The sequence below is a fragment of the Dunckerocampus dactyliophorus genome, chromosome 15 (assembly GCF_027744805.1).
Source record: "Dunckerocampus dactyliophorus isolate RoL2022-P2 chromosome 15, RoL_Ddac_1.1, whole genome shotgun sequence".
NCBI classification, from domain to species: domain Eukaryota; kingdom Metazoa; phylum Chordata; class Actinopteri; order Syngnathiformes; family Syngnathidae; genus Dunckerocampus; species Dunckerocampus dactyliophorus.
The window spans coordinates 24,900,324-24,913,500 of NC_072833.1; the positions used below are offsets into that span (position 1 = coordinate 24,900,324).

Consider the following 13,177-nt stretch of genomic DNA (forward strand, 5'->3'; position numbering starts at 1 on the left):
GCCCTCTTAGCAACTTTTTCTGGCGTCGTCGGAGAGTTTTGTGGTACTTGGGGACTTAAAAGTGAAAGTATTGTTCTGCAGTTTCTGTTGTCACTGAGCAGCAGCGAGTGCTGCCGAGAGGTCCGCCCCGCCCCAAAGCAGTCACAAGCGGTCAGTGCACAGTCAGCTTCCGCTGCACACTGATAGCATGGTGGAGCTCCATGCGTCCATGAATTACACATGCGCGAGACGCGATGCCATCGGGGTGGATCTCTCCCTGTTTTACAGAGCGGGATCTAAAATGTAAAATTTTTCTTAATCTTCATTAACTCATTCGATACCGAAGACGTATTTATACGTCTTTTTTTGCGTGAGAGGCAAAAAGAGGTGATGACGCAAGTCCACAATAAGAGGTCACGTTTCATGCAGTTTTAAGACATAAAAATGGCCACAAGGTGCATTTGATAAGTGATCAGCATGGATCTTTTTCACGTATTAAAGCGCTCGACAACAAGGAGGAAGTGAGAGAGCGTGGAGGAGTGTAGCGTGCAGAAGGTTACACCTTGTAGTGAAATTTTAACACATGCACACACACGCGCGCGCACGCCCGTGCACACACAGTTTAGTTTCAAAAGAGAAAATACAGTATATTTGTAAATAAACAGTTATTTTGATGTAGAACAATCCATTTTTTGTGTTGTTTGAGCTGTCACAAAAGCAAAACATTGGTGTCAAAGTGAAAGTTATGCTTGAAATGTATCTTTTCACAAAAAGCTGTTTTTCCTCCCTTTTTTTGTTGAGAACTGATATTTTCCTGAAACGTACCTATGTTCTACTGCTGCTTACTAAAGAACAGAAAAAGGTAAAAACTAACTTTTTTTCCGATGAAAGATGGGAGTCTAATGTTTGTTTTGGTAGGTTCCATGTTTATATAACCATACAACACAATATTTTGTGTGCCTTGAAAAATCAGTCAAAATCGTCTAAAATGACCGGTACTGAAGGGGTTCAATTTTGAAAAATGGCTGGGATTGAGTTAAATGACTCGTCATTACACTCAAGCCTCATTGGGACTCTTACCTGTCAGGGTGTCAAAGGTGTGATGGAAGAACGTTGTGTGATAAATAAACAAATAGTTCTAACTGCAAGATAAAAGGTGGAGGCTGGAGGCGAGTCCGGGTGTAATTATTAGGCTGTCTAGACTTTAAGGAGGCACTGGCCAGGATAAAATATTAAAATTATTTTGATGAAGTGATGGCCAATTTTAAGTTAAACTACCAATCAAGTTTATTTGTAGTCCTAAACATACTTAAGGTGTTTTGACTCACTCCTATGAGGTTATGCTTTTTTCCTACAGCATTTCTTTCAACATCATAAGCAAATTTGCAGATGAAATCATCTTGCAACTTCTAGGACAGCCAATCGCTACTTTCCTTACTGAGGAGCTGGCAACAGTGGTCACGTAAGGTTGCCAAGACTCATACTGAGCCAACAGGGGATGCACTTTGTCTTGTATTGCCGTGAGAATCAAAACCCCAAAAGGTTTCAGTTTGACAGCTTGACACTGACAACGCCAATCCATGCCAGCGTGTTTGATCACTCCCTTATCAAACCCATTGTTCCACTTGTCTTGCATCTTTCTTTACACGCTTTGCCTAGCTGTCACTGCCGAGTTATCCGCCTAGCTTCCGGTCTTCGGGCTCCAAATGTGACTTTTTAGCACAGTAACATTTCGTTTTTAAAACAAAACAAGCAATGCAGTTAGTTTGGAGCTTGTTTTTGTCCCACGGGGAAGTGGATATCACGTTCATCGGGTGCGTGCTAACTATTTAAAGTGTCACTGAACAACTTTACTATCTTGTTGTCATGATACTAATTATGTCTTGTAGTTTTGAATTCAGACTTTACGCCTTTATATGATGACAAATGAGCACAAAATGTTGCCAGTCGTAAATAAAATACAATAGTTGACAGTTCTAACAGTGATGAAAGCTGGACACCCCTGCAACCTGGACACTCTATTCTCTTTTAAGGTAAGCCGGACAGATTCCTACTTAATAAAGATATTTATTTCTATTATTTTATTTTGTTCATTTTGTTATCTTGAACTAAAACATGAATTATTCAACAGTTTTTTCCCCAAGTGTTCGTATTACTCCCAAACATGCATCAAACTGAATTCAAGTTTGTGTCAAATAGTATAAAAATCCTTTCACAAACAACAAAAAAATATCCACCTAAAAGTTTATTTTTTAATAATTACCCATTTGCCAGGGGACCTTAGGATTGTCTAACGCAGGGGTCACCAACGTTTTTTCTTGTGAGAGCTACTTTTAGAAAATGAAAATGGCCACGAGCTACTCGTTTTTGTAGAAATGATTTTCATACCTTATTTCAACCCAAACAGATCAAATATGCTTGTTTTACCAAAACATTCACAAAATGCTGGTATCCACAACTCAAATTTTATGTTTCACAATACATTTCTTTTTATTGTTTCTCACATTATTAACTGAAAACCTGAATGAAAAGCAGGCTCGCGGGCACCTCATGTGGTCGTGGGGGGCTACCTGGTGCCCGCGGGCACCACGTTGGTGACCTCTGGTCTAACGGCACCCCTAGCCAATACCACTCACCGTAAGTAAATTGAAAAATGTACAGTCGTCCATGTGATAGGATAGAATGGATGATCGGTATCGGAATCAGCAGCGTAAAACCCTGATCGGCGCATCCCTAATAACAATGCATGTTTTTGTTCTACTTTGATTCACTGCAAGCTCAAAAATACGTTTTATTTCAATAGAAGTCTAAAAAAAAAAAAATACCCAACTCACCCCTGTTTTTTAAAAATACATCCAACTTATTTTATCGTTTCGCTAAAACCTGACATCATTCCAGAAAACTTCTTCAAAAAGAAAAAAGTTGCAAGTTTCTTCTTTGCGCTTGCATTGAAATATTTTTCGCGCAATTAAATAAAAAAAAAATAAAACAAAGAGAAACCTATTTAATATTTGCGCTGAAAAAAAAAACGTAGAGGAAAATTTATTTACATTTTCTATCTTTATCATATTCTAATCACCTTTTAAAAGTTCATTTATTTATTCTTTGCACATGCCTTGAAATATTTTCATGTAATTAAATTTAAAAAAAACAAAGAAATTGAAAACATTTGAGCTGAAAAAAACTTGAATAAGAGTAATCCCAGAAAGGATTTTTAATCATTTAGATTTACTATCTTTATCGTATTCCAGTGACTTCCTATGAGTTCAAAAGTAAAAGATTGCGTTTGACGGTCAAACATCATGTTGATCGCCGCTGACAAATCTGAATTAGTTTGCTTAGAAAAAAAACAAGTTACCAGCTTGTTTAAAACTAAAAGTAAAAGTTTGGTTTCATGATGAACAGTCAAATATTACAGGCTCACATTGTGACAAAACTTGTGAGAAGTTACATGGGTAGATTGAGATGAGAGTTGAATACAGCCTGTAAACGGCATATAAATGCAATTATTGTATATATACACATTCAAACCCATAGGGCATGAAGAAAGTTGTATTAAAAGTTTTGTTTTGCCACAAAGTTGCAGTTTCATATATTTTAACTTAAATTACAAGTGCAAAGATGATTTACTTTCTTATTACTTTCATTAAATCCCACAAGCTGCATAAAGATTATAAGGAATATTTCTCATGGAGGTGAATTGGTAAATTAAAATGTTGTACAGAGTGTGTAAGTGTTGGTTGTTTTATTTACCTGTACCACTCCAGGCCCTTGTCGTAGTTGCGGTCAAAGAAGTGCGGTTCGGCCCCCACGGCCCTAATGTCAGGATGGACCCGGAGAAACTCCAGCAGAGCCCGGGTTCCTCCTTTCTTCACGCCGATGATGAGCGCCTGGGGCAGCTTCTTGGTGCCCTCCCACAGCGGGCTGAGTCTACCTGCGAACCTCGGTGACACCCTCCGGGGAGCTGCCAGGAGAGCAGCCTCCTCCTCCTCCTCCGGTGGCTCCAACACCGACAGCCCGCCTCGCTCGTCTGCGAGCGCCCGCGAGGAGCGCCTGGAGGCCGCGTAGCCTGTCGCCCCTTCCAGCCTCCTCTTCCACACCGCTGAGTCCGCGCTGAACTCCGCGTCCGGCCGGCTGGTTGTGGCGGACAGGCAATGTAGCAGCAGCAGCAGGACGAGGAGAGCGGTGAGCAGGGAACCCAGCATGAGCGCTGATCGCCGGGACACGCCGCGGGGCTGGGGGGTCCAGTTCACCGATGAGCGCCATCCCTGGGTGGTCGCTGCGGGGGCCACCGCCATGCTAGGCGCACATCGCCGAGTCGTCTTCTTGCCATGAAGACATCGGTGACTTCATCCACCTTTGGAAACACCTGCTGCAACAAAATATGTTCGAACCCGGAAATCGCCGCAATAGGTGTGTGTTGGTAACAGGTGAGTGCATCCTGTCACTCTCTGCATCTTTACACGTGTGTGGAGTTGTAAACTTATTCCGCCTGTCAGCGTGGTTGACAGGCAACCTTCTGGGCCAATCAGAGGGAGGCATAAACCGACGGTAGCCAGTCATATTTTAGAAAGGCGGGGACATGCACCTCCTGTCAGACCGCCTATTCAGGAGTTCTTGGTTGTGCACAAATGAAACGGTTTAAGATTCAAGGTTCAAGAGTTTTATTGTCATATGCATAGTAAAACAGGTAGTTATGCCATGCAATAAAATTCTTATTCTGCCTGACGGTAGGAGTGTGAATAATGAGTGTTGTGGATGTGTGCTGTCCTTGATGAGGTTGTGTGTTCTGCGTAGGACTCTAGTTTTATAAATGTCTTGCAGTGAGGGGAGGGCTGCCCCAACAATGTTCTGTGAGGTCTTGATCACCCGCTGGAGTGCCTTCCTATCACGTGTTGTACAGTTACCGTACCAAACAGTGATGGAGGCGGTAAGGACACTTTCCATAGTGCATCTGTAGAAGCAACTCAGGATTGTGTTGGACATGCCAAATTTCCTCAGTCTTCTCAGGAAGTACAGTCTCCTTTGGGACTTCTTGATCACTTGTATTTGTAATTTAATTATACAGTGGATGGTTTTCATCCAGTGGCGGCCTCTCAAAGCTAGCAAGATGCTGTCTGTTGTTTTAAACACATAATCTTTTAAGATGTTTATAATTAATGCTACAGTATATTCCTAAACTGTCCCAAATAGCTATCAATTTCCCTCCAAAATGTCTCATTCTACGACTTCCTCTTTACGCTAGCCTTTTCATCCAATCGGGTTCCAGCCTAGTGTGTTACCAGGTAAGATACAAATCTGCCTTCAGCAAAAACGCTGCTTGCCAATGAGTGGAAGGAAGATCAATAAATAAATACATTTTTATTAATACAATTTGCAGTTGGAGAGACTAAGGGCCTTCTTATAATGACATCAGCATTTTAATCACTTTGATTGATTAGTTAATAGAGCCAGCTGGCCATAGTTGGCTAACTGAGCTGGCAAGCATAAGTGTTGTTATAGCTTTGGTTTAGCTCACTTTTTACCTGTTTGGTAACCTTAAGTGAGTGAACTCAGAGTGATGCTTAAGGACAAAAGTTTTCTAAGTTTGTAGTTTTTTTGTCAGTGTATTGCCATTTGTACAGTTCATGTTGTTTTTATGTGACAATGTAGCATCCTGCTAACATGTGCATTGTTGATGCTTTGGTAGTAGGAAAGTGTGGGTTAGCTGAAGTAGTACGCCACTTGTGGTGAAAAGGATGCATGCCAAAAATGTTTCAATATGTATGAGTGTCCATGCAGTACAAACAGATGAAACCAAACATGTATATGACTTTGGGACAGTGTCCTCTTCTAGTGCATCCCCTCTGCCGCTCCGAGCCACACGGAGGCCACCAGGGAAGTTCTCCTCCACCTCCATGAACTCTTTCTTTATTTTACGACACATAGAGGAACAAAACAATCCCGAACTCATGATAACGGGGCCCCATTATTCCTTTACAAGTGGACAAGAACGGAACCAAATGTTTCACATCTGCTGCTGCCTTGCGGGTATTAGCATGAGAATGCGAGGGCGGCGCAGCTCGCCTCTCCGGAAAGAGGACGAAGACCTCGACACGGCGGGCCAGATGTGCCCCCCCCATGTGTTGTGGGAACAATGCACCCGGGTGTCACCTCGCTTAACAAATCACACTCGGTGTCTATTGTGGATGCCCGGTCACCCATCTTCTCTGCTGTTGCAGGGCCGCCATGACACCCAGCATTCCCTCACAGAGTCACACAGCACGCATCACAATGGTGAGTCAAATTCTATATTGTATGCCAATCTATGCCTGGAAACATCATCTACAGCAGGGGTGTCCAAAGTGTGGTACGGGGGCCATTTGCAGCCCACGGCACATCCTAAATATATAATTTATAAGACAAATTTTTAAATAGGAAAAATCAGCAGTAATTTTACAAGAAAAGTAAAGATATTAGGAGAAAAAAGTTGTAATTTAGCGAGAAACAGTAATAATTTTACAAAAAATCATTTTGGTAGCATGAAGTTATAAACAATATAAATATATTAAATATATTAAATATATTATATATTAAATATTAAACAATCAAAACAGAACATTTTTGTAAAATTAGGTTGTGGAAAAAGTTACATGTTATGAGAATAAAGTTAAAATATTATGGGAATAGGGTCACAATTTTATGAAAAGAAAATTGACAAGAACAAAGTTGAAATAGTTTGCAAACTAAAAACAAAAGCAACAGCAGAAATGGGGGAAAAAAACAGCTGTATTTTTTCCAAGAATAAAGTCAAACTATCAAGAAAAACAACTTGTAATCTAACGAGAAAAAGTAGTCATTTTGCGAGAATGATGTCATTTTAGTAGCATAAAGTTTAAATATTAAAGAAATAAGAACATTTTTTTAAAGGCGTAATATTATGAGAAATAAACAAACAGAGAGTTGTCATTTTTGGTAAATTAGGTTGTGGTTAAAAGTTACAATGTTAAGAGAATAAAGTAAAAATATTATGGGAATAAAGTCACAATCTTATGAGAAGAAACTTTACAAAAAGAAAGCTGAAATAGTAACTATTTTTACAAGAATTAAGTCAAAATATTTTAACAAGAAGAAAAGTCACAATTGAATGAGAATAAACATGAAATATTATGAGGAAAAATAATCATTTTTGCAGCATGGAGTTGAAATATTGAAAAAAAATATCCATCCATCCATCCATCTTCTATGCCGCTTATCCTCACTGGGGTCGTTGGGTATGCTGGAGCCTATCCCAGCTGACTGCGGGCGAGAGGTACTTATGGACAATTTAGAGTCACCAATGAAGCTAACATGCATGTTTTTGGAATGTGGGAGGAAACCGGAGTACCCGGAGAAAACCCACACACGCATGGGGAGAACATGCAAACTCCACATGGAGATTCAAACCCAGGTCTTCCCCATCTCCTGAGTGTGTGGCCAACATGCTAACCACTAGGCCACCGCGCTGCAAAAAAAAAAAAAAAAAAATCTTATTTTGTAAAAGTTGTAATGGTATGAGAAACAATCAAAACAAAGTTGTCATTTTTGGAAAATTAGCTTGGGGAAAAAGTTACAATATTATGGGAATAAAGTCAAAATATGATGAGAATAAAGTCATAACATTACGAGATGAAAATTTACAAAGATTATTTAAGAAGAAGGTGAAAATATTTTGAAACTTTAAAAAAACAACAGCAAAAATGGATGGAGAGAATAGCAAAGGTTGAAGCTACTTTTTTAAAATTTCACAGCATGGCCAAAAATATTGTTTGGCTTTTGTGACAAACCTCTGTGAGTCAGGTCTCTAATCCAATAAACGTCCATCCAATAAAGGATAAAAATGAAAAAAAAATGGCTTTTAGGGTAGGACTAATCATTTGAGATGGTTATAGATCAATTTGTGGCGTGACTTAGAATATATGACTTTTTTTTTTTAACAAACTCTCGTAGGGCCCTTTGAAATCCGTTTTATGTTACACACCGCTGCACTGCTAAACTAAGCTAACCACACTAGCTTCCATTCACGCTCCGTAACAGAGGCGCTACAGAGCCGAATATCCGTCGTCCAACGTGAAACTAGCTTCACCACGGTACACCGCGGACGTGTCTGCACGGTGGCTTTTTTCTTCCTGGGGGTGGCGGGAGTCGAGTGGCAAGCAGCTATGAGGCGCATTGCTGCACCTACCACGTTGGAGTGTGGCAGTTACGGTCTTGTGGCGGAAGCCGATATGATCAAAATGCAGCCGATCCTGAAGATGTAAATGTAAATACAGTAGTTATTTGTTTTAGCCTTTTTATAAATTAAAAAAATATATATATAGAAAACTATCTAAGTGGCCCCACACTTCCTTTGATTTTTCTATATACAACCCTCGGTGGAAAAGGTTTGGACACCCCTGACTTAATCTAAATCTTAATCTCTGTCAGAGAGGCTAAAGGGCCGACGTGCTTGCTTGTGGGAGCATCTCCGTGTTTGTGCAGCCACTTTACTAAAACAACCAAACAAAACATAAAATGAGAGTGGAGCCCTACCAGGGAAAACCCAATGCGGCCCGGCCGGGAGGCGTCCACGCAACCATTCGCTTTCATCTTTGCCAAATTGCAGCGCCATGGTGATGCTGACGCAGACGCTCTGGAATCCTTCACTTGAGCTTTTAAGTCTGAAACGGCAGACCAAAACTGTTTATTATCTCACGAGGGTGATGGCACTGTTTGTTTTTGCGTAGCGACCGGACGCAGCGGTGGGAAAGTCAGCATCGCTGAAACAAGCGTACACTCTGTGGAGATAAAGTTACACCACAGGAACTGTCAGAGCCCCGCCGCTAAAAAGGCGGTGGTGGGTTTATGTACGCACAAAATCCAAAACCTGCGTCCATTTGTCGATCACAATATCAAGTTGTAGGTTTTAAGCTCATGTGAATGAACTGCAGAGAATGTAACGTACACCATAAAGCAGGGGTGTCCAAAAGGTGTTTTCCAGTGAGGACCACATAGTGAAAAATGAAAGGATGCTGCTTTTTGCCACTTTGGTATTTTGTGAAGCAACACATATGGATATGCTCACAAGTTATATTGCTTTGTCATATTGGAGCAAAAACCTTAATATCTACTTCACCCTTTGCTTTTTTGTCACATTTTTGCAGCAGTCTCAGTAGGGAAGTCCAGACTTCCCGGTCCCCGGCCACGTCTTCCAGTTCCACCGGGAGGACACCAAGGCGTTCCCAGGCCAGCTGTGAGACATAATCCCCCCAGTGAGTCCTAGGTCTGCCCCGGGGCCTTCTCCCGGCTAGGCATGCCCGGAACACCTCACCAGGGAGGCGTCCGGGAGGCATGCGGACTAGAAGCCCGAGCCACCTCAGCTGGCTCCTCTCCATGTGAAGGAGGAGCGGCTCTACTCGCGCTCCCCACCCAATATGTTATTTTTCATAGTAAGTCATAACATTATGAGAAATAAAACAAAATAAAGTTGTAATTTTTGCAAAATTAGGTTGGGGAAAAATCTCATTATGATTTCATTCCCATAATTGTATTTTTCCACAATCTAAGTTTCCAAAAATTACAACTTCAGTTTGTTTTTTTTCCCTCATAATATTATGACTTATTATGAAAAATAACATTTTTTTCAGTAATATTTCAACTCTGTGCTACTAAAATGACATTATTTTCTCTCATAATATTACAAGTTTATGCTTGTCAAATTGAGACTTTTTTCTCATTTGGGTAGAACTTTTTTCTGTCAAAATTTTTACTTCATAAAGTCAAATTAAATTACAAACTTAATATATTGTTATATTTTAAGAAAAAAATGCATCTCAGCTTTTTCATGTTGGTGAAAAAAACTCTTTTCCCCATTTTTGCTGGGGTTTTTAAAAAAATATATTTTAACTACAGATAATATCGTTTCTTTCAAACTGATACTGATAACCTTTTGCTTCTCAAGGCCGATATGATACCGATAACTGATCTTTTTTATGTCTACTTTTTAAAAATGTAGATTTAAATGTAGTTTGTGCAGGATTTGGCCAACTGTACCTGTTGAAATATGATGACATTACTACTACCACATCACTACCATCAGGAGAAGCAGAGTAGAGAGTGGAGGGAGCCACCTGCTGTGGCCCAGCAAGGTGCACTGTATTCGGGCACACGCTCCGAGCAGCCGGTGTGACGCCACGGAAGTCTCTGGCAAACATTTTGCACTTTTCAGGTGGCTGATAAAGTTTCTTGTGTGCTCGATGGGGTTTTTCACCCACATCTTGGAGCATTTGGTACAACTAGCACACCAAATGTCTCTGAAACAGTGAATGCTTGTTTACAAGTGAGCTCAGGGGAAGTTACGACAGGCAGTTAACATCACATGCAGGAGAAAAAAGGAGCGCTTGATTTCCTCTTCTGCACAGTACGGCTAGTCTCGCCTCATAGGAGCATTTTTTTAAAATGATCAGTGTTTGGAGCTATTTTTAATGTTATCGGATTTATCGGTACGCCGTCATAATTCCCTCATATCGCCGCGATAAATATCGTGCACCCTTAATTTCAACTTTCTCCTTAGATCATCTTTGTAAATTTTATTTTGTTAATATTATGACTTTATTCTAGGGGTGTGACGAGACACTCGGAGACAATACCCGAGAGAGAGTCTGTGAAAACGAGACAAGGCAAAATTTTAGAGTTACTTTAAGAAAGATAGAGTGAAAAAATATATGACAACATATTGCAATGTACTAATTTAGTTTCTTCTGCTCTCTGTGTGTACACTAGTGGCCCCGCCACCACCCACCTGACTGACAAAAGGTCTCACTCCGTTCATGCCGTTGCTCTATGGTACAAACGCGACAAGGTGCTGAAACCAATGCACAGTGAACCCTTTTCCTGCCTGCCTGTTTGGAGGCAAGAGACGAGGAAAACAGACGCTCATGCACATAGCAATATTTTCAAACCACCAAAACTTTTCCGTTCGTTTTCATACATTGGGTGATTAATTCATTAATGAATTAATTATTGTCCCAGGCCTAGTGGCATGACCTTATTCCAATAATATTTTGACTTTGTTCCCATCTTATTATTAAGAAATACATTCCAAAAATGACAACTTTATTTTGGTTTGTTTGGTCTTCACAAAATTACAACTTCAAAAAAGAACACGTCTTTTTTTCTTTAATATTTTAACTCTGTGCTACAAAAATAACATTATTTTTCCTCATAATATTCCAAATTTATTCTCGTGAAATTGCAACTTTTTTTTCCGTCAGAGTACGACTTTTTTCTTGTCACATTTTGACTTTATTCTCGTAAAATTACACCTGTTTTTCCTGGTCCTGCTGCCTCGTTATTATTACTTTATTGTCTAATATTGTGACTTTATGCCCGTAACATTGTATCATTTCCACTAACTCATTTTCCAAAAGTTACAACATTTTTGTTTTGTTTCTTGTTTTGTTTTTGTTTCTCATAATATTCTGACTTAAAAAAATAACTTAGTAACTGACGTGACTTTTTCATTTTAATATTACGACATTATTCTCGGAAAATGATTACTTTTTCTGTTGGATTACAACTTCTTTTGCGGAATATTTTGACTTAATTCTTGTAAAGTTACTGCTGATTTAGCCATTAAAAAAAGTTTTCTTGTTAAATGATATCTTTAGAATGTGCCGTGGGCCAACAAAAAAACAGCCGTGGCCTGAAAATGGCCCCCGGGCCGCACTTTGAACACCTCTGCTGTAAAGAGAGGCTAGTGTTGCTCGCTAATGAGTTTGCAATGAAACACCTGCTACACAACACAAAATGTGTATATTTGGCATGTATGTTTGTGTCCACACATCTGTCACATCCTGCTTCACTGGCAGGCGTCTTGCAGGAGCAGGAAGCTTTCCTACGCAGCTCGGCCACTTCAATAAATGACGTTCTCGATCAGATTAGCGCCCGGGTGACGAGCACGCTTGTTTCGCCAAACGGCCCTCAAGTGTCAGCGCGGGGTTGCCATTTGAGCAATTACCCTCCTGTAAAGCCCACTTTTCTGTGTGGCTGCACTTGAAAACACTAAAAGTAACACTTTGGGATGCGGAAAAGTGGCACTCCAAAATAAAAGCAGCCCGCCGCTGTTCTTTTTGTGTGGTGTTCGGTGTCGCATTCCTTCCTCCAAGAGGCAGCAGCGTGCCAGCAAGTGGGGGTAGAGAGGTGGCGGTTATTGGGAAGGAGGCTTCCTTAGTGTGTGTGTGTGTGGGTGTGTGTGGGTGTGTGGGTGGGTGGGGGGGTAAGTAAACGTATTTAAAAAAAATTTTTGCCCATCATAACGAAACTTATGTGAGACATGAACACGCATGTCTTTCTCTTTTCTGTGCGATCTAACCCTGTCTTCTGCATCCTCTTCTCTCACACCAACTACCTTCATGTCCTCTTTCACTACATCCATAAACCTCCTCTTTGGTCTTCCTCTAGGCCTCCTGCCTGGCAGTTCCAAACTCAGCATCCTTCTACCGATATATTCCCTATCTCTCCTCTGGACATGTCCAAACCATCTCAGTCTGGCCTCTCTGACTTTATCTCCAAAACCCTTCTTGATCTCTTCTCCCTGTAAGCTCACTCTTCCACTTAGGTTCCTCTCATTCACACACATGTACTCTGTCTTACTGCGCTAACCTTCATTCCTCTCCTTTCAAGGGCAAACCTCCACCTCTCTAGCTTCTCCTCCACCTGTTCCCTGCTCTCACTGCAGATCACAATGTCATCTGCAAACATCATAGTCCATGGAGATGTCAGTCTGTCCATCACCATAGCGAACAAGAAGGGGCTCAGAGCTGATCCCTGATGCAGTCCCACCTCCACCTTGAACTCCTCTGTCACACCTACAGCACACCTCACCACTGTCTTCCAGTCCTCATACATGTCCTGCACCGCTCTAACATACTTCTCTGCCACTCCAGACTTCCTCATACAATAGCACAGTTCCTCTCTGGGCACCCTGTCATAAGCTTTCTTCAGATCTACAAAAACACAATGCAGGTCCGTCTGGCCTTCTCTGTACTTCTCTATCAACATCCTCAAAGCAAATACTGCGTCTGTAGTACTCTTTTTTGGCATGAAACCATACTGCTGCTCACAAATGCTCACTTGTGCCCTTAGTCTAGCTTCAACTACTCTTTCCCATAACTTCATTGTATGGCTCATCAGCTTTATT

The 13,177-nt window shown here is 40.9% G+C and overlaps 1 protein-coding gene across 1 annotated transcript in view; it reads right to left on the reverse strand.

The window, feature by feature from the left end:
- Positions 1–4,445, reverse strand: part of LOC129194951 (heparan sulfate glucosamine 3-O-sulfotransferase 3B1-like) — a 45,142-nt gene extending 40,697 nt beyond the window's left edge. The window contains exon 1 of the mRNA XM_054800518.1: positions 3,733–4,445. Coding sequence (XP_054656493.1) covers positions 3,733–4,277 — 545 coding nt within the window. The 5' untranslated portion in view covers positions 4,278–4,445. The remainder of the gene's footprint in view (positions 1–3,732) is intronic.
- Positions 4,446–13,177: the final 8,732 nt, after the last annotated feature.